The sequence below is a fragment of the Danio rerio genome, chromosome 3 (genome assembly GCF_049306965.1).
Source record: "Danio rerio strain Tuebingen ecotype United States chromosome 3, GRCz12tu, whole genome shotgun sequence".
In the NCBI taxonomy this organism is placed as follows: domain Eukaryota; kingdom Metazoa; phylum Chordata; class Actinopteri; order Cypriniformes; family Danionidae; genus Danio; species Danio rerio.
The window spans coordinates 8,326,434-8,348,977 of NC_133178.1; the positions used below are offsets into that span (position 1 = coordinate 8,326,434).

The 22,544-nt window shown below is 36.1% G+C and overlaps 2 protein-coding genes across 2 annotated transcripts in view; one reads left to right on the forward strand and one right to left on the reverse strand.

Moving 5' to 3' along the window:
• LOC141381132 (uncharacterized) overlaps positions 1–22,544 on the forward strand; it is a 186,495-nt gene that overhangs the window by 22,481 nt on the left and 141,470 nt on the right. The gene's annotated exons all lie outside the window — the stretch shown is intronic.
• Positions 1–22,544, reverse strand: part of foxk2b (forkhead box K2b) — a 51,158-nt gene that overhangs the window by 13,491 nt on the left and 15,123 nt on the right. The window contains exon 2 of the mRNA XM_001922821.9: positions 5,168–5,359. Within this exon, the coding sequence (XP_001922856.1) occupies positions 5,168–5,359 (192 nt within the window). The remainder of the gene's footprint in view (positions 1–5,167; positions 5,360–22,544) is intronic.

Here is a 22,544-nt window from a genome sequence, read left to right on the forward strand (position 1 = left end):
GATGCCTGTATGTGTGTGTGAAACCGAGCAAAAGAGCGCTCCCTTAACAGCTCTGTTGATGCCGCGCGGCTTTTTTTCATTTTGTTATTTATTTTGGAGATAATACACAATATGACTACAACAGAAAGACATGAAACTTTACAAATTTTGTGTCCACTTTTGTAGGCACTAAACAATAGTGTCATATCTTGATAAAATAGTCTAAGCTATATTGAAATAATATAAAGAATTACACATATCAGATATAATAAAATTGCATTAAATGAAATAAACCAATATAAAACTAACAAAAGCTAAACCAATTTAGATAGATACAATAGCCTACATAAATCAAATCGTTTTAAAGCCATATTACACTTTCATTTTACAAAGGCCTCCCTAACATTTTTTTAGATATTTTCTAAAAACAATAAACACCAAAGAAGGTTTGTAATTATATTTATTAGGTATTTAGATGCGATGATATTAATCAAATCATGCAAACAGCATTTTTTGGGTGAGTGAAAGCAGAAACTAGACGACACTTTTTTCCAAAACACATTTTTTGAGCTGTTGATAGTCGTATATGTGTCCCACACTGCTAAAAACACTATTAGGACACCTATATTTCACTAAAAAGTGTAAATTGGTTGTTTTTGCGTTATTTCAAGAAAATTCGTACTACCTGTTTGAAATGAATTTTTGAAGCTGCGTCACGGTCATGACATAATAGCGTGTATTCCAGCGTGCAGACTGGGCGTCTGTCCCAGAGTGAGTCTTATTACGTCTTACAGTGTGATGCATTAATGCATGAGTAAGGCTTGGTTCAAACCAATCAGCGCGCTCTATTGTGCAACTTCATTAATATTCATTACTGTCACAGTGTTTAGACGACAGAGACGCCACGTTGTGTTGGCAAAACAAGCGTGAAGTGTTGCTTTTATAGTTTGCTGCAGTTAGGTTTCGTTTTCATTTTCTCTCCGTGAGAGCGCAGACTCATGTGTGGATTAACAGTGTACGCGACGCTCGACAACAATAACTTACGTGTCTAAGGAGGATTATTGTTTACCTGAGAGTTGTTCTCATCTGCAAACGCTGAGACCCAGATTCGCTTGTAGTCTGGTGATTGTCCTGTCTCTACAGATTTGGTAAGTGAGCGACCAGTGCTCTTTGTTTATTCAGTTCGTATTTTATTCGTATCAAACAAACTATTGCACCGAGTGCAATAGTTAGCACTAACAGTTACAACCAAACTATAACCTCGTGTTGGATTTTGTGACCGGAATAACACACGCGGCTTTCTGACGCTACCTGCCGTGTGTATCTAAGTTCTCAGGGAAATGCTGAGTTTTTTTTTTCTCTCATTCGTTGTGCGGTATCAAACATTGCATGAAAAATACACGCTTAGAGCAGCGCCTCGAATCAAATATCACGTTTGTCGGGAGGGACATTAATGAATTCCCTGAATGAAAGAGCCAAACTGCAGTTAAAGTCCACCATTTAATAATTAGGCAAATAATTCGACTACAGATGTCCATGTAAACACAGTCACTTTGTCCGCTGTGGTTGTGTGTTTTGATTCTGAAATTCAGCGTGCACAAATAGACACTCCCATACCAAGCCGCTTTTCTTCCTCCGACACTCCCCCCTAAACAGAGCTGGACTTTGGAGCTGCACTTTTCTGACTTTTTCCAAAGTAGAGGTGTGAAAACACCCTGCTGAAACGAGGGGGTTTCATGGCCCTTTAAATACATGAAAAGCTTTATTAGTGGATAGCTGCTGAGCGCAACGAAATATAGCCTATATTTTATTACTTGCTCTTATGTGCTGAAATACTTAACACTTTCCTTAACTTAAGATATAATAAGCAACATCTTTAAATAAAGGGGAATCACCTATTAAGTGTCATAAAGCCTATAGGGAAAAATGAATGTTTCAGTTCTGTCCGGAGCATTTGGGATGAATGTTTGATGGCGTCTATCTAAACGAGGATGTTATAAAATACATTTTCTTTTTCTTTTCATTTTTCTGTCTTCATTAACAGAGAATTTCTGTGGTTTTATATTATGGATTGGTGTGCTCACTGAGCTCGGTCCCTCCGTTAGTGGCGAGACCACTGGATTTCGATGCCAACAGTTGGTCGGTGAGTAAATGAATATGATGAATGAGAGCACACAGGCCTGTGCGTATAGACATATAATGTACTGCTGTACAGTAACGTGTCGTCTGTTTGTTTCGGTTGTCTTTATTTGAATGGTGTCGTTATGATTCGATGGTGTGCTTTATCTGTCTGATTCCCGCTGAAGTGAGCGGGTTGTGTGACGTTTTGATTCGGGGGATGTTCTGGGGGCGGGGTTTGTGTGACGTGCTGCGAGCCACTAGCCCGACAGTGGAAACGCGACATGAATTCGGCTTCACTGGTCAACCTCCCGGGCGATTGGCCTGGCCCAGTTAAAGCCCTGACTCGCACTGGCCCGACAGTGGAAATGCGGCTAATGACTTGCCTAATTACTAGTCGTCGTTTTAATTATTTTGTTTTGATCGTGAGCTCAGTTCACTACTGACTTTGGTTGCTTTAAATATCCTCAGTTAATTATGTCTTTTGTTTATAAATAATTTCTCTTTATAATTTGCCTGGTCCACATCTGCTATGTTTTCATCCAAAAATGCTAATTAACTATGCTCAAAACTGGATTGTCGCATAAAAAACGTGCGACTAAAGCAGCGTTTCCATCCAACGAGTTAAAGAGAACAAAATCATCACTTCCTGACTAACTGGCACCAAATATCAACAGTAAAAACTGAATTTGCTGTGGTAGGAGAAGCTGCGTGAGTGTTTTCTTCATTTAATAAATGTCTTGCACCTCAGAAGGCAATCCTGACACAGAGTGAACATGAAGTGGCGTTTGAAAGGCGTGAGATGTGGAGCACAGATGCTCTTAACAGTTCTGGAGGTCATTATTAAAAAATGACACTAATACTGAAACGTTTAAGGTGTTTAAAAATGACCAAAACAACATTTCAGATGTTTTACAGTGTGCTCAGCCTGCTGCTTTGTCCACTCACACACATTTTTATCATCACATGACCCTTTTCAAAAGCTCACACTGGAATTTGTGCAATAAAAGTGTTTCCATTGTAGTTTATGCGCATGTTTTCTAATCAAATAAAAAGTTTATCCTACAAAGTTATGCGCATATGTTATTAATGTACATTTTCAAAATGTACTACTATCTCTCTTATGTTACAATTTTGAGCCGGTTGTAACATATAGACGCTCGTCTTATTGAGAGGGATGCGGACTGGTAATTAGTAAGCAGAATAAGGTGTTTATGCCCGTCTAGGCAGAGCAGTTCGCTTGTTTGGCTTTAGGCTACATGTAAGTTCGGCTCACAATAGTTTTTGTAATCCCCTTATAGGTTATTAGGGACCGAACACTGGAACAGTGCATACGCCAATTGGAAATGCTCCCTTCTTTTTCTTCTTCTCTAGAATGAATCACATTTTTGCGGGTCTAAGCATGCTTAAAAACTCTCGAAACTTTGCCCGTGCGCTAGAAGTGGCAAAAATGTAAGCTTGTTTTAGGGTTTCTGGTAGTGGGTGTGGCAAAATGGCTCGACAGTGCTACCTGTGCATGTACGGTAGAGTGGCCTCACACACGTATGAAAATTAGCATACACATTAGACATGCTATACCTTACAAAAAAAGTCTCTTGGAGTAAAATCTAAAACCCAACAGGAAGTCAGATATTTTTAACTTCCTCTGCTAAAAAAAAAAAAAAAGTGCTGTTTTTACCATTTGTATTAAAACCAACTCTTCCTTGGGATTTTATCCGATCAACACCAAAATTGGGTATTGTCATTTAAAGGCCTTGGCGAAGCCAAATTGCGAAGATCTAGTATTTGTCGAAGGGCGTCTCCGTGGCAGCCTCACAAACTTTAACGATTCGCCACGAAACAGGAAGTCGTTAAAACTCTGCCTCAAAATTCACACGTTTGAGTCCTGACCTGAACACATTTACATGCCAATATCCAGTTTCACTCATAGCGCCACCTGCTGGCAACAGGGAATTACATGTTTTACAGTGTAACCAACTCCTTCTCCAAGTTATCAAATTGACTTCAAGTTTTGTCAGTCTAATGCACAGGCCTTTATGATGTTTAATTGTGAAGATCTAGAATATTCACAAAAGGGTGGTTCCGTTGCAGACTGAAAAAAGTTCAGTGTTTCGCCACGGAAGAGGAAGTACTTATAACTCAGCCTCACAATGTCTAATATGCTTGAAAATTCACAGGTTCAATTCAATTCAATTCAGCTTTATTTGTGTAGCGCTTTTACAATGTAGATTGTGTCAAAGCAGCTTCATAGTAACTGGATCAAGGTAGTTCAGTTTTTAGTGTTTAAGTTCAGTTCAGTTTAGCTCAGTTCAGTGTGGTTTAAAATCATTACTGAGAGTCCAAACACTGAAGAGCAGCTTCGATGAGATTCCTTTCCCGAAGACATCTACATGCCAATAATGAGTAACAGTACCTGCTGACAGAAGAAAGATTAGCATAAATCAAGTGATAAGTGATTTTCTCAGAGTTTTTTTTTTATATTTATCAGCTTTAATTATTATCATCCACTGTTCTCTGTCATCCTAAGGCCGGGTGGCGGTGAGCATGGGTGCATGGGTGCGAGGTCTGCTTGCAGCTTTAATAGTTTTTTATATTTAGTGTTTTCCTGGGTTCAGTGTACGGCAGTGGTTGCATTTCTGGACCAACAGTTCAGCTGTGCATAAGCATTATCAGCTGCATAAAGAGGCTTGACTATTGGGAAAACACAGAAGAGTTAGGTAAGTTTAGTTAGTGGGAAATGTGGGACAGTTAGTGGGATATTTAATTATGAGCCGATTGCTTATGTTCGAAGTTTAGAATTAAGTCGTGAGTGTATTCATTAGTAGCTAGTGTATTTGGGTAAGTTTATTCTAATCTTTTTGGGATGACTTTGCTAGTTCTTCGTTTGTGTTCAACATAACTGTGTCAACATACTGATCGTGGTGTGGAATAAAGCAACATTCTCCCATAAACATTCGCAATGGAAAGAGTTTCTCTTGTTTGTCTAACTTTGGGAAGAGAGACACCGGAGTGAGGACAGAACAACAAGGTTTCCTTATGGTGAATTGTCGACAGAAACGGGGTTGTATACCTGATGGTGCCGGTGGGTGAGGGCAGAGGACTCATAAGGTGAGCGATGTTATCAGGAATGTTGATGGTTAAAGGTGAGATCTGAGGCTGAACTGCTTTGACTGGAGACTCGGGCTCTCTCTTCTCTCGCTTGACACTCGCCAGCGCCGTAAACGTGATCTTGATGTTCGTACTGGGGAACCGAAATGTGCACCTGAGAAACACAGAGAGAGGGAGGAAGACATTATTAAAGAGGCGTTTGACATCTGAAGTGAACATGTATTTGTGTCATACTGTTTTTAACCCTTGTATCTTGTTCAAACTGACTGCCATTTTGTTATGTTGGGGGCTGTTTTTACCCCATTGACTTCCATTGGAATTACTTTTTTTGATTGCAAACCCATGACAGCATATAATCATGCATTCTTGATTTGTTGATGTTTTTCCCTGTTGGGACGAAGTACAATTTGTCATTTTTACTGCTGATCATCAGTTGGCAGCATTAACCAGGCCCGGAGTGGCTAATCGGTAGCACCGGGAGAATTCCCGTTGGGGTGATCCGTTTTCCCTAGCTGCTTGCACTCTCAGCAGTCGCACTTTTTTTCATCTATTTATTTATTTGACCATATCTTCACTCTTTTTATTCATTATTTTGCCACAGCGCCGCTCTTATTTATTTTCTCGCAGCCCCGTAAGCTAAATGCAGCCTGCAGGTTAACTAACGTAAATGATGATGTTAACTATAATCTATAAAATTATATAAACTATAATTAATAATTAATATTAATGAATAATACACCTGCTTAATGAAAATCAGATGATTTACTACATTAATAAATCAGACATAACTTGATCAGAAATCTAAAAAGGGGAGAAAAAGATTAATCCATCAATAGAAAGTAATACCGTCTTGCAGGTCACAGTCCAATACTTATTTTTATTCTCGTTGCATTAGCGATATAGTGGACCAGTGGTAAACACGTTGCGATACTATGCCGTCCGACCCGTGTTCGAATCTCACCTGGAAATTTATTATTTTATTTTTTCATTTTTATTGTTAAGACATATAATGCTGTTAGGGCTTTTGAACATTTGAATTTCTAAAGCAGCTGTTTTCTTGAAAAAGACCTGATAGTGTCACTAGAAACTGAATTGGAAATGACCTTATTTTAATATAGACAGTAGTGAACTGAGGTGGGCCTGTCTGGCTTGAAACTCCAGGGCTGAAAATGAGTCCCACTCTGGCCCTGGCATTAACCCTTTAAAAGAAGGCCTTTGTAAAAATGTTACTTTTTTTCGGAAAAACGTTTCCACTTTTTAATGGAGTTCTATGGAGTAAAACAGTCAATTATATTGTGTGTGCATTAACAGTAAGTGCACAAAGGTTCTCTCTCAAACACACAAACACTATATATTCTATATAAAAGCCAGAAACTTAGCTTGTTTTTGATTGCAACTGATGTTTAACCTCTTCCCAACAGGACAAATCAGCAACAATCAAGAATGCATGATTATATGCTGTCACGGCTTTGCAATCAAAAAATGATATTATAATGGAAGTCAAAGGGGGAAAACAGTCACGAACATGTCAAAAGGGCAGTCAATTTGCCCAGTGCATTTTGTTTTTAAAAATTTCAAAGAATTTTCATAAAATATGTGTCAAAATATGACTTGTCACCAAAAATCATTCAATTTGCTGAAACACAGACAAAGCTTTGGCCAAATTAAAGCGGTTCTTGATCATAAAACAAGCATCTACATGAGTCCAAAAACAAAATCAGCAGCCTTTAGGCGGAGAGAAGAGATGTTTAACATCTGAAAACATTAATCTATGTCATAAACCATAAGCTAGTACATCCAGGACTTTTCAGGACACTAAAATTGCTGATTTGGCCGCTGCTTTTCTCAAAATCTGTGGCAATAGTTGCAAAATTCATCACTAAATTTGAACTTTTTTGACATCAAGAACATGAACATTGGGCTGCAAACCTGAGAAACTAGCGTTCATTTATTAACCCCCAAAATATGTGAATACATCAAAATAAAAGTAAAAACAGGTATAAAAAAAAAGTTAAAAACACTTTAAATTAGGAGTTTTCTTTAAGAAACGACAAATTTAAATGTTATTTTACTAAAACAGATGATTGGGAGCTTTAGAGATTGCAATTATTTATTTATTCATATAATTAACACATACATACATACATACATACATACATACATACATACATACATACATACATACATACATACATACATACATACATACATACATACATACATACATACATACATACATACATACATACATACATACATACATACATACATACATACATACATACATACATACATACATACATACATACATACATACATACATACATACATACATACATACATACATACATACATACATACATACATACATACATACATACATACATACATACATACATACATACATACATACATACATACATACATACATACATACATACATACATACATACATACATACATACATACATACATACATACATACATACATACATACATACATACATACATACATACATACATACATACATACATACATACATACATACATACATACATACATACATACATACATACATACATACATACATACATACATACATACATACATACATACATACATACATACATACATACATACATACATACATACATACATACATACATACATACATACATACATACATACATACATACATACATACATACATACATACATACATACATACATACATACATACATACATACATACATACATACATACATACATACATACATACATACATACATACATACATACATACATACATACATACATACATACATACATACATACATACATACATACATACATACATACATACATACATACATACATACATACATACATACATACATACATACATACATACATACATACATACATACATACATACATACATACATACATACATACATACATACATACATACATACATACATACATACATACATACATACATACATACATACATACATACATACATACATACATACATACATACATACATACATACATACATACATACATACATACATACATACATACATACATACATACATACATACATACATACATACATACATACATACATACATACATACATACATACATACATACATACATACATACATACATACATACATACATACATACATACATACATACATACATACATACATACATACATACATACATACATACATACATACATACATACATACATACATACATACATACATACATACATACATACATACATACATACATACATACATACATACATACATACATACATACATACATACATACATACATACATACATACATACATACATACATACATACATACATACATACATACATACATACATACATACATACATACATACATACATACATACATACATACATACATACATACATACATACATACATACATACATACATACATACATACATACATACATACATACATACATACATACATACATACATACATACATACATACATACATACATACATACATACATACATACATACATACATACATACATACATACATACATACATACATCGATATGGACGATATTAAAAAGCCAGGAAAAAACTGCCAAGAACGCGCACACAATGGATGTTTGTACCTACAAATGTCTGCAAACTGAATTCGCAAAGTCAATATTACCTCCATAACTTCTGTTTATAAATAAAACAGTACAAAAACATTTTCTCTTTTTATTTGTATTTAGCCTTTACAAACAAGAAATGTGAAATAATTAGCTTGTCCAACGTGATGAACAGAAATTTTTATCAACGTTTTTTTGTATATGCTGAATATTTAACAATCAAAATAATACAAAATCGTACAATTATGACATCCACATCGAAAAAAAAACTGAAAAAGAATAATAATTATAATAAAAAAATCAAAAAGGGTATAGGCTACATTAATATTTGAAATAGAAAAAAAGTTGATTGAGTACATTCATATTTTGGTTGTTTTTCATCTTGAACGTCCTTTAAGGGTATATTTGTGTATGTAATTACCAAATTAAATTAAAAGGTTTACATAAAATAGTTCTTTTATATATATATATATATATATATATATATATATATATATATATATATATATATATAGACACACACACACACACACACACACACGTACACACAACTAACTTATATATTTCAACAATCTATTTTCATTTAAATACATTTTATGCAAGTATTCTGCTTTTTTTAGTGACTGAAAATATACTAATACTTAAAAATACACTTAAAATATAACTCTCCAAAAACAACATAAAAGTAAAAGTATATACACAAGTCACAAACATTAATAATTAACTCAAACAACATTTATTAATTAAATTACAAAATAAGTTAAGAGCTCCTCTAAAATTAGCTGCTTTTGCGTTACATATATGGCGATCACTGTGGTCATGTCTTTGGCCCATGAACATTTCCTGCTTGTTATCAAACTATTTCATAACTGTATGAATTCAAACTGTGAGGCGATTTAATCATAATTTAATGTTAAAACGGCTATCATAACATTGTATTTATCAATATGTGGCTCTTTTTGGATTCCCAGAAGCGATAGAAATTACAAATGTAAAACAGGAAATACGTTGGGACCATTGTTTGTTTACATCCCTCAAAATGGTCTATAGGGGCTGATTAACACATACAATATCAATTCTGACAAAGACAACTAAATGTTTGATCAGAAAAAGAACAAAAATAATAATAATAATGACATGTCTAACTGGGTGTATTTTATTTAGTTAGTTTCCATATCAAAATACTTTTAGAACTAAAAACGTTAATAAATACTTTTTTATTTTATTTACAAAAACTAGCAAATCTGCAGGTGTCCACCAAGAGCACAGTTTAGCATGTTCAGTGTAAATTTACTGCATGTAAACATGACTGTGGTAATAAAGCTCAGGAGTATCAGCAGATCTCCAAGCGATGCTAAAATTAACCAGACCTAATATTTAACACTAACAGCCCCAGGAGTAAACAAGTCACCTCATCCAGCAATACATGACAGAGCGCAGCTCACACTGATGACACTTGTGATCTAAACACACACTACTAATCATGACGCGACGCTGACTATAATAGAGTACAGTATGAATATACAACAACACTGATCTTAGTTATTATATATAATGAATGTTGAACTAGCGTCACATCTTTATTTATGGACACCAATATACTCTGATTAGGAATCGACCATGTAAACATTGAATTTAGCATCGTGTTGTCTAACCCTAACCCTACCTACTACTAACTATACATATAATATACACAGAGGCAAACTTTACAAGGACTATAGAAGTTGAACTAGTTGAATAATAGACGCTGTACATATACTGTTCATCCCCAGTATAATGGAACTTTACTGTAAAGTGTCACCCATTGTTTCCAGTCTGATTCAGCATCATTGACACGACAGAAAAAAAATAAAAAAATCATCAAACGGTGTAGATATTTAAAGTGATTTACGTGAGTAAGAAACTATCGTATAATTGCACTACCAACCCCTTGGTAAAGAGATCTTCTCAAGTGGTGGACCAGCGCCAGTCTCTCGCCCCATATGGTTGGCGCTGGGTGAGCAGTTTTCATGCCAAGCCTTGTATAAAGTTTTCTCCAGAGCCCGCAGCCCTGGCATTCAGACGACGGCACACATGAACACCATTCACACCCGGCCGGCGCCTTCAATTACAACACAACACAGCTGAACACCATCCGCTTATTCACTCGCAGATAGGGGTGTTATTAGGCATGGGATGATAGCCAGTTTCAAGGTTTACCGTGGTTTGGAAAAGTTTTAAAATGTATACCTGTCATGCTGTTCCTACACTGTCCACTATCCGAAATAAAGGCAGTTTAACAAATTTGGTGATATTTTTTTTATTTTACTTACCCCATTTCTTCAGGCTTTTTAAAATCACATTAAGAGAAATTGATTTTCTCTCTGACAACTTTTAATCTAAACATGTTGGAAAACGTGGCTGATGAACATTTTTAATAGTTAGCAGGGCTATATTGTCTGGGTCGGTGTTGTACATCATGCTAGGGCTGCTCGATTTTGGGAAAAATCATAATCACGATTATTTTGGTCATAATTGTAATCATGATTATTCAAAACGATTATCAGTTGAAGTCAAAATTATTAGCGCTCCTGAGAATTTTTTATTTTAAATAACTATTTCCCAAATTATGTTAAACAGAGCAAGGAATTTTAACAGTATTTCCTCTAATATTTTTTTTCTTATTTGTTTTATTTTAGCTAGAATAAAAGCAGGTTTAAATATTTTGAAACCCATTTTAAGGTCAGTATTATTAGCCCCCTTAAGCAATATATTTGTGATTGTCTGCAGAAGAATCTACTGTTATACAATGACTTGCCTAATTACTCTAATTAAGCCTTTGAATTGCACTTTAATCTGAATGCTTGTATTTTGAAAAAAACATCTAGTAAAATGTTATGTGCTGTCATCATAGCAAAGATAAAAGAAATCAGTAATTAGAAATGAAATATCAAAACTATTATGTTCAGAAACAAGTAAAAAAAAAACTTCTTTCCATTAAACAGAAATTGGGGAGGAAAAGGGTTGCTAATATTCTTGAGGGCTAATAATTCGGACTTCAACTGTATATATATATATATATATATATATATATATATATATATATATATATATATATATATATATATATATATATATATATATATATATATATATTACACAGTTATTTTCCACCCTGCAAAGAAAAGAGAAATAAATACAATAGAATAAAAATATGAAACAAACTGTGCTTCAAGCATCTTCACTGTAAGAAAAGCACTTTAGCGACAAAAATCCTTCAGTCAAGAGCAGAGAGGGATTTTTTCGTCGTTTGATCAATGATAAAAACAGGCGGCAGCATTTCGCACTGTCACTTTAATGGTTTCTCTTTCACGTGTTTTTTGATTCTCAACTCGTTTGTTTATTACGCAAATGAGAGTTATTATAAATAATCACTAATCACCGCGTTTAGACACCTATTTGACCATTAAAGTGTGCGCGTGTTGCACACACACATAAGCATGCGGTCTTTCGCGCTTTTGGTATATGATGCAATAATCGTTTATCTCGATCAATGGTTTTTCGTCCGTTAGAAGCCAAAATCGAAATCAGATTTTCGATTAAATGCACAGCCCTACATCATGCAACAAAAACTTTGTAATAAACTGCCAGTACATTTTTCTGTTATTTTACAGACTTATAGCTCTATATATTATTTATTATAATTTATTTCAGACTAATACAATTTAATAAAAGTAACTAAGTTAATCTGTAGAGTTGAATTGTCAACATTAAAATTTGACAGAGCAAAGATCAACATCCCATAATGCAATGTGCACTTACACTTACCACACCTCACACAGACTCTTCCATACCCGTCACTGCACACCATCAATATGTTGCATGCACTGCACTTTTACCAATCCATACTTGAAACAATACTGCCTACAAATACATTGACACCTACTCATTGCACTTATCGCTGTCGATTCTACATTGTCGTTGTATTTTGCACTGTATGGAGCCAGCACCTAAGCTTTTCACTCATCATAGCACACGTGCTGCTGATGATGTGACAATAAAAGTGATTTGATTCGATTTTGATGCAATTCCTAACCGTAAATACACAGAAAACACAAAATACAGAAGCTGATAATTAACAGATATGTTTTACAGAGTACGGTATATGCAAGTTTGTGATTTTCATGTTTTAATTAACAGGTATGTTTTACAGAGTACTGTATATGCAAGTTTGTGATTTTCATGTTTTAATTAACAGGTATGTTTTACAGAGTACTGTATATGCAAGTTTGTGATTTTCATGTTTTAATTAACAGGTATGTTTTACAGAGTACGGTATATGCAAGTTTGTGATTTTCATGTTTTATTTACGACTACTTTATTTCATTTTTAGGGCAACAATATCTCCACATCAAAATCTACTGGTCAGCCCACAGTTCAGCAAACATCGCTTATAAACCACCATCCAAGCATGCTGTAGAACAGTGCGGTGGCTTTACATTATATTCAAAGAAAAAGATATTCAAAGTTGTAAAGAAATCGGTGTTTTAATTAATGACAAGAGAAATCAATGATTTATTTTAATTAAATATGCCTGATGTGTTTAGAGTTCCAAAACATAAATGTTATTTTAAATAAAATATATTGTGTTCAATGAGGGAAAAAGTTGTTGCTTTTTACTTCGTAGCTCGTTTAAATGATCTAAGATGATTTGGCTGATCCTGGATCTTTTAATCTTGATAACTGATCTCTCGCTAATTTGGTTCTTCAAACAAGTTCGCGAATTAGATTAGAATGTCTGGATGAACTGATCTGAGATCGCTGCGTGTGTTATGAAGGACAGATCTATCGATCCTTGAAATCATGATCAGCAATGCAACGATTGGCTGACGGCACAGCAGCGTAATGACATCATCTGATTAATATTCAATTATCCATGTGAGCAAAATTACATCAAATTAGCAGTAAACGTCTTGTTAAATATGACACGCAATAACCTTCCACATTTGTTGTGAGCTGCAGGCTTCACACTTTCATGTGTCAAGAGTATTCATCATGTATTTCAATGCAACTCAATGTATTTAGTTCTACATTTAGAAAATATTTTCTTTATAATAGTAGCTGTTTTTTAATCGGTGTAAAGAATAACTGGTTGTTTACAAAAGCATTTTGATATTGGTAAAGGCGTCTGCAACTTTTGTGAAGCATCAAATCACTGGCATATTAACTATAAAAACATGTTTATGACTGCATAAATGTATTATTGCTTTAAAAAAAGTCACATATTGTGCATTTCTATCATACACAATTTGTACTAAAGCGATCTAAAAAGTTCATATCAATAAGTTTTCTCTTTGCACAAGATGGCAGTCTTTGTACTTTCATTTCGAGGGTGCAGATTGCACACGTTTTATTAATATGTATAACCTTATTTATTTTATTAATGACTATAACTTTATATATATAATTAAAAAATATGTACCATTTTCCCAAGTGTATATAACTACTACTGTAAGAAAATATCAGAATTCGGAACAAACTTTCTGTATTATCTTTGCTTGAACTGAGCCGATCTAATCCTGTTAATATGAATTGAACCTGCTCCCGATCAGGTTTAAGCTAGCAGAACTGTTGCCATGACAACAACTCTCGGATCAGCTTTGAAGAACGAAACGATCCTGGATCGTGTCAAATCGTCAATATCCAAATCCAGCTAACCGAGTAATCCACGTACGAAGAACGAACCCCTGGCCCATGCAGTGTTGGGGAGGTTACTTTGGAAATGGAATAGATTACAGAATACAAATTACTAAGGGTGTCACGATCCTCCAAATCCTCGATTCGAATATGAATAATTAATTAATAACGAATTAATTATTTGTAGCCTACCATTTAAACTACCTGACTTGCATGGTCTTTGTTTAACCCATAAACAAATCATACAGTAAATGAATAAAGGTAAGTTACACACATAATTACCACCTGTCAATCGCTTTTTTCTGCGGGACTCGTGAATAGGCAGTGATCTGTGTCGTTATAATGGCGTCGGTAAAAAAGGTGCACAACCAACAGGAACCAGCCAACAGTATCTGAGGTCTTCGCTAAAATGACTAAGTACTTGTTTGAAAGTAAAAGATTGAAGCAGTCTACTGACCCGCTGACTGCCTTGACCCGCTGTCTCGAGCGCATGGCAATGTGTGTGCGTCTGTGTCTGTGTGTGAATGAGTGTGTGTGGTCACGTGATGTGCGTTTTCCTCCTTGAGGAAGGAGGGCTGCTCAGAAATGCTACACGCCAGTGTGGATGTGGACCGTTGTCGTTCTAAAATGCCATTTAAAAACAAAGCCATATTAGTGTAAACACGGCCTGAGTGTGTATTTTTCAGAGGATCGCGATGCGCCCATCGTCCCAACCGTAATACGTACATAGCAGAGCTTGCAAACTGTCTTTTTTTTTGTCGACAACACGAGCTGTCAACATAACTAACTGGAAATCCAAAATACTTCCACACCGGCAACTTCAATGAAAGAGGAGAGGATTTTTTTATTCGATAATCGAAATTGAGCATAAATTTTGATCGATTTTGATTTAAAAATCGAAATCGTGACACCCTTACAAATTACCCTATTTAACATTGAATCCGAAGCTGCTACCGTTTTTTGTTTTTCATATTGTGATGCAGTTCCTAAAGATTATTGATGATGTTAGCTCGCACTGCTAGTTTTGTGGTGGACAATAAATCTGTGCATGTCATTAAGAAAAACAAGTGCTCTTGTAATCAAAAATTGAAATCTGTAAGGGCGTACTCACACTTTGTACAGTTGCCTTGAACCGGCCCAAAGCAGGGCTTGTCCCCCCTCCCGTCTCCCCCGACGGCCCGCACTCGCATTACAATTGGGCCTGGGCACGCTTACGTCATCGATGGTGCGCTGTTCAGAAGCGATCTCGCTCAGCACAGTGGAGATTTTAACATGTCGTTCAACATGGGGTGACACGCAGTCAAATATTTCGCCGGACAGATCAGCCGTTTTTGATGCTCATAAACAATCATAAAGTCTTTGTGCTGCAGGAATAAGGAGGTTTGCTGAAGGTGCGCAGCTGTCGTGCAGTGAGAAGTTTGCGTCTTTAATAACCTACAACAGTTTGCGTTCATTGAACGTTAAGAATGATTAATAAATCCATGTCAAACAGTCCCTTAAAAGTCACATCTCGATTTCAGGTTGGGCTCTGGCGTGTTTTGCACTCACACACAAGCGTACCACGCCTGAGTCCAAGTGAACCGCGCTCAGGCCCGATTCAGCGCACTCACACTTCTCAAACGATCCAGGAAACATGCCTGGGCACAGTTCGGATAGCAAAGTGTGAGTAGGCCCTAAATGCGCTTCCTGTTTGTTTTCAGTTAAATTCTCAGATTATGTCTGTCTGAGGTATTAGGCGTGGTTACTAAGCCACACCCCTCCAGCTGTCAGTTTAGACAACAAACAGAAATGGTGAGGAGGAGGAGTTTGTTAGGTTGTAATAACTCTCCCCAAACCCTTTTCCTATAACTTTCTGAATGAAATGCCTACTTTACTACATCCAATCAGCTTGCAGTAGAAAAAAAAAAAGCCACGCCAACTGTTTTCTCGTTTAACATATCGTTTTTTTAGAAATGGAGTCACTATATGGAAAATAAACAGTCAGTTTCCTGTTCATGTGGACTTAAATTAGGCCTTTGTAAGACCCTGTAGATATATTGTAAAAAAGGTGCAAAAAATAAATCTGTGATAAATCAAACAGTGCAACATTTTCTGAATCCAACAAAGCGAGCGATAAGAACCCAACAGATCTGACAGCTGAACTCTGTGTGATTTGTGCCGCGGTCAAACATCTGCACACTGAAGCTTGGTTCATGAATGAGCTTTATCAACAACATCTGCTGGACGTTTGTGAAGTGACGAGTTCATTCCTGGAGGTCATGTTGTGGAAAACAGCATTCTTCGCTCTCTTCAAACATGACACAGTGATTTACACAGAGAAAATCCCCTTCAGACCAGCTAGAAAACTAAAGAGAGCTGAAACGACTCATTCAGGAAGATTCGAGATTCAGACAACTGCAAATAACACTTTTATAAAAGACTTAAGTGCAGTTAACTGTTAGCAGGGTTATTATAAACCCTAAGAGTTACACTTTTATTAACTAAAATTAAGCAAAGCACATGACGACACGATGTAACTTCAAGGTTGCAGTGATAACTACTGGAAATGCTTCTATTTCAAACTAGAAACAAATAAAAGTGCAAATCGAAATAAATCAGCCTGATCTTATGAGGAAACGTAACTATTTTTCGTTTTGTCAGTTTAGTGGCTAACTTATAAAGGCTGGTTTCGAATGATCAACGTGACCCACAACATCTGTGTGCTGTTTGTGTTGCTCTGCAATAACACATTTAAAACGCTGGCAGTAGGTTATGTTGTTTCTCTGTATTGAGTTTCTTCAAGGGTGTTTTGTTTTTTCAGAGCGCTAACTTAATGTACAAGTAGCTAAAACTCACTCATTCAGAGGCGGGAACCAGCGGACGTGCAACAAATTTAATCATAAGTTAAACACAAAACATATGGAGCTCCTTCACAGTACTCAACACTTAAATATCTGCGTAGTTGTGACATGTAGTTGCATTTTTTGAGAGGTGGGCATCATTGTCAGCCACGGCAAGGGCTATGTGACACAAAGGCTGCGCCAGATCATACAAGTGCGATTGATGCAGAAGTATAAATCCACCTTAAGACTTCAGTCCTGAACAGATCGGGGTAACGGATCCGGCATGTTACTCAAGGACGGAGAGGTGTCGAAAGTGAAGAGGGTTGGGAAGTCGAAAGTGAACAGCAGATGGGGGAGGAGGGCGGTTGAGGAGGGGGATCGGTAAAATCAGGTGCCAGATCAGTTTTCAGAGGTGCCGGATCCGGCATGTTCTGGCATCCATTGCTTAGCAACATATACAAAACAACGTAAAGACCGCTTGACGTGAAGTAAATAAACCAGTAGAGGAGCTGTTGTTAATTGCGTCAGCATCTGCTACAGTCACAATAGATTTCCAATGTAATACACCAAAAGTTAGTGTGAAGAGCATGTTGTTTTCCTGTGGCCGAGTGAAATAAATCATCAATCAAGCTTTTTTTTTTAAAAAAAAAGGAAAATAAAATAAATAAATTGCACATGTGCCACTAAATTAATTTTCCAGTTCGCACACGTCTATTTTTAGTCGCGAATGCGAGCAAAATGGTCGCACTTTCGAGCCCGGACAAACACAAGCATTTTTACCAAGAACTTGCCCAATTTTTCAATGTAGTAGTAAATCATTTAAGCTAATAATACAACAACTACAACAACAGTGTGTTTATGATTATGGTAATGATTTTGAACAACAAATAGCTGTTTGCAACATAAATCAGCATGAAGCCATTTTGCATATTCAAGATAAACGTTTTCCTTCTTTTACAGAGAAACAGAAATGAACCAACCATTTTCATGCAGATTATTCACAAAACCTTCATTAATCTTTGCCAGTGTTTTCTCTGTCAGATATCTAACAGTCCTTCTGTTGATGTGCATTTTAATTAAGAGCATTCAGAGGTAACTCTTAATGCGTTTCTGCTCTGAGAACAGTTCGGTCATGGCAACTACAAGGGGCTCTTTACTGCAGGAATGCTGGATTTCAGACCCTCACATTCCTCGCTGTGGGTGCTGTGTGTGTGTGTGTGTGTGTGTGTGTGTGTGTGTGTGTATGTGTAAGAGAGAGAAGGAGAGTTGGAGAGTTCATGTGGATGTGTATAGTATGAGTAGGGCTGCATGGACAATATGACCTAAAAACAAAGCCTCATTTAAATGACCATTTTACCTCAATTTTGATTGTTGTACGACTATTATTTTCAATGTCATTATTTTTTTACTTATTTTTGTCCTCTCGTAATTCATTATGATATCACTTGTAGGCATGGGCCGATATAGGATTCTGACGGTATGATAACCTTGGATGAAAATATCACGGTATTGTGATCACTGCTCTAAAATAAATTCTTTTTAAACGTCTGAGTAAAAAACTAAAACTTTTTTTCCCTTTTTAAAAACAATAAATGTTATTATTTTTCACACTTTATAATATTTTGGAACAGTAAACATGTCAGGCTAAATACTTCAAGTGAATCATTGACTTCTGCTGTCTTCATTTATTTTAAAAACAAAGATTTATTTACTTATTATTATTTATTTATTTATTAATTTAAAACGGCAACTTTGGATTTTTTTTTGTCCTAAAAAACAAAAACATAAAAAAAATTAAATGTAAATAAAAAAAATCTTTTTTTTATCTCTTAGGAACAATATCAAAGAAAATTTTGCCGGTTTTAAAACCTTGACTTTTCTAACCACGATATACCTTGAAAAGTTATCGTCCCATGCCTACTTGTATTGTTAACATACACAACTATAGATGTGTCTGATTTTAGATTCTCCATATTCCTAAGGATGCATTTGAAGAGCGCTGCATCCCTGAAGAAGAAAAAAAATTGAAAGTAAAGCTGGGCGATATGGCCAAAAACCCATCCTGATAATCAGGGCTTGACATTAACTTTTTTGATCACCCAGCCACTGTGGCTAGTTGAATTCCAACATTACTAGCCACTCGGCATTTCCACTAGCCACACTTCTGTTGTTTGGAAAATATAATTTATATGCATACATTTGACTTTGACGTGCTAAAATTGCTTGATTTAGGATGTTGTGTTACGTCTACATGCCTTGGCCACATTTACACTGCACTGTTTAAGTGACTCAATTCTGATTTTTTTCTCCCCCGTGGCACAGATCGGATATGGCCTGTGTACGTGTAAGCAGGAACAAATCACATGGATTCTGATGTACTCAAATCAGATTCAGGCCTTTTATCTGTGCCCTCGTGTCTGCAGGGTAAGCAGGTAGATAGGATTTTCACTTGTCAACGTGAGTCGTGTGTCACTAAAAAACGAAGCGAAAGACATCAGGTCTGACGCTTCCATTTCAAAACAGACTTCAGCACAGTCTCATACCTTAAATCTTTCATACAAGAGGACTTAAAAAGCTTTTATATTGTCATGTAGCACAATTATTTAAGCCCGTTAGCTTAAAGAGCGCAATATCTGCCACCTAACCAATATAATAAAAAAACTATTGCATCCATCACGTGCATAAATCACGCCATAAACATGACATTAAGACGCCTACTGGTTTAAAAAGGCCAAGATTAACCAGTTAAACTCTGCTGCTATTTTGGGATTTCCACCTGGATTATGCCTACCCAAATTTAAAAGCTTGCCAAATACTCATGCAGAGGTGTAAATGCAAAAGTTTGGTATCATTTTAAAGAAAACCCTTTGAATTTTCATAGCATAGCACAGCATAAGGTAAGAGATGACTGCTATCTGGGGCTGCTTAGAGATCATAAATGTATTGTCACTTCTGCGCCATGAAAACACTGCAATTCATTCCACAACTATTTGATATCTGAATATGATTCAGTAAAAAGAATGCTAGAACCGTATGAGCACCGGCAAGAGCTTTCATTTGAGCTATAACTTACATGTGTCATATGAAAAATATGAAAATGAACCAATGTAAAATACCCAGCTCGGGTATCCAAAATACATGTCGGGTATCCAAAATACATATGTGGATGGCACATTTTAGCTCCTAAGTGGCTGTTTAAAATACTTTGAATGTTTTATATTTTGTTATAGACATACAGTGTCATCCTGCAACTGTTTTGCAGCATATGCGAAGTCCCAAACACTTTTTAACTGTCCAAAATGGGAAAAAAAGGTTGTTTTTACTCTCTGATAGTCAAAGCAAGTTCAAAGAAAAAATTCTGTTAAATACGCATAAAAAGAATTTACACGTTTTGTGTAAATTTGGACCACGAGTCCACATGTATGGACATCATTTTTCTCTAAAAGTACATCATATCAAAAGATGATACTTATATTTTTTATTTTAATTAGGTTCCAACAAGCCCAAATAGCAAAGAGAAATTTAAAAATGCATGTAAAAAACAGCTTGGTCCTTAAGAGGTTAAATATATATTTTTTTTAAATCTTGAGCTCTTGAAAGCAGCAGGACTGTGGGTGCACAATCATCGTTGTTTGTCCAGTGTATTTCAAAGAGAACCGATTGCGCCACTTGCGTTTCCTCTAGGCACGGTTGCTTCATGCAAGTAAACGGAAACGCACTCGCATTTTAACAGTCACGCGCATCACATCACCTGTGATCGCCCTTTCATTTGGTATTCACCTGCTTCCCTTTGCTCGTAAGAACAGTTATTTTCGCGCTACCTCGATTCTAAGATTACATTTGTACGAATATGGGCCATATATTTTTTTTTTTGTCTAAACCCTGCTTTTAAGAAAACTACAATTTAAAAAATATTTTCAACCAGCCAAAGTGGCTAATGGGAGTGTCTGTCTAACCAGCCACAATTGAAATCCACCTGCATTTGACTGGTGTTAATGTCAAGCCCTGCTGATGATGATTTTCGAAGCAAAACATCAGTGAACAAAATATTTCCTATTTTTACTTTGTTATAACTTCATTCTGTTAGGATGAGAGAGGGATCAAATGAACAGAGAAAGAGAGAGAATGAATGTGTGAGAAAGTGTATGTGATCTGAACAGACTTGTTCCTGCATATCTCTTTGCATCTTACCCACAAAACGCTACAAGTTTGTACAAAAACACACATCAGTTCACACAAAAGAGCAATTGTTTTCCCAAACACCCAAAACTCTTTCCTTTTCTAGTCGTCATTGAAAAATAACAGCATTACTCTTACAATCAAGACATTTAAGCAGTTTAAGTTAGGTAAAACTAATTTTCCTCATTAGATTTGTGCACCAAAGTGGTTCAGTGACGAGCCACAGCTTTCACTATGGTAAATTTCGCCCAAACCAGCAGCACTGAAGGTATTTGAGTATTGTGGGAGTTTTCCCAACTCCCTTCAGTCTGCACAACTCAACAGTTGAGGCACAGAGCCAAACCTTGCACTCTTTACAAAGTGAGTTTAGAAACCACTAGGACACAGCTTTGTGCGGTGCAGTGCAGCGTGTCCAAAGAAGAAAAAGAAAAGTAATCTCTCTCCTAAATCGGTCAATTACCCAAAAACTTACTGGATCACTTTCAGTCAGCTTTCAAAAAACTCTGAGGAAAATGTTGCTTACCCCATACCCCAAAACATTTCTTTGGTTCTCGTTGACATTAGCCCCTTTCACACATACAGACCTTTCCAGAAAATTACCGGCAATTTTCCAGAAAGCTTGTATGTGTGAACAGGTCCTTTTTGAAAATACCGGTAAATTCGTTCTGGCTATTTTACGGAAAGAGAAGTTGTAACATTACCGGTAATTTGCCGGAGGAACAGTGCATGTGAAACAGCCTGTGAGCTAGAGGTGTGAACCTATACTGGTCTCACGGTTCGGTTACGATTATCATGCCATCGATTCGGTTCAATTCGATATCTCGGTGCATCAAGGTGGATTGACGATGCTTTCCATATATAGTGTTATATTTTAGGGGGGAGGCTATAACATGCTGTCTGTATAAACACACAGACACACAGCAACACACTGTCTCTCATTCAAACACATACACATAGACAGCATCAAACAAACAAACACACACACGCACGCACG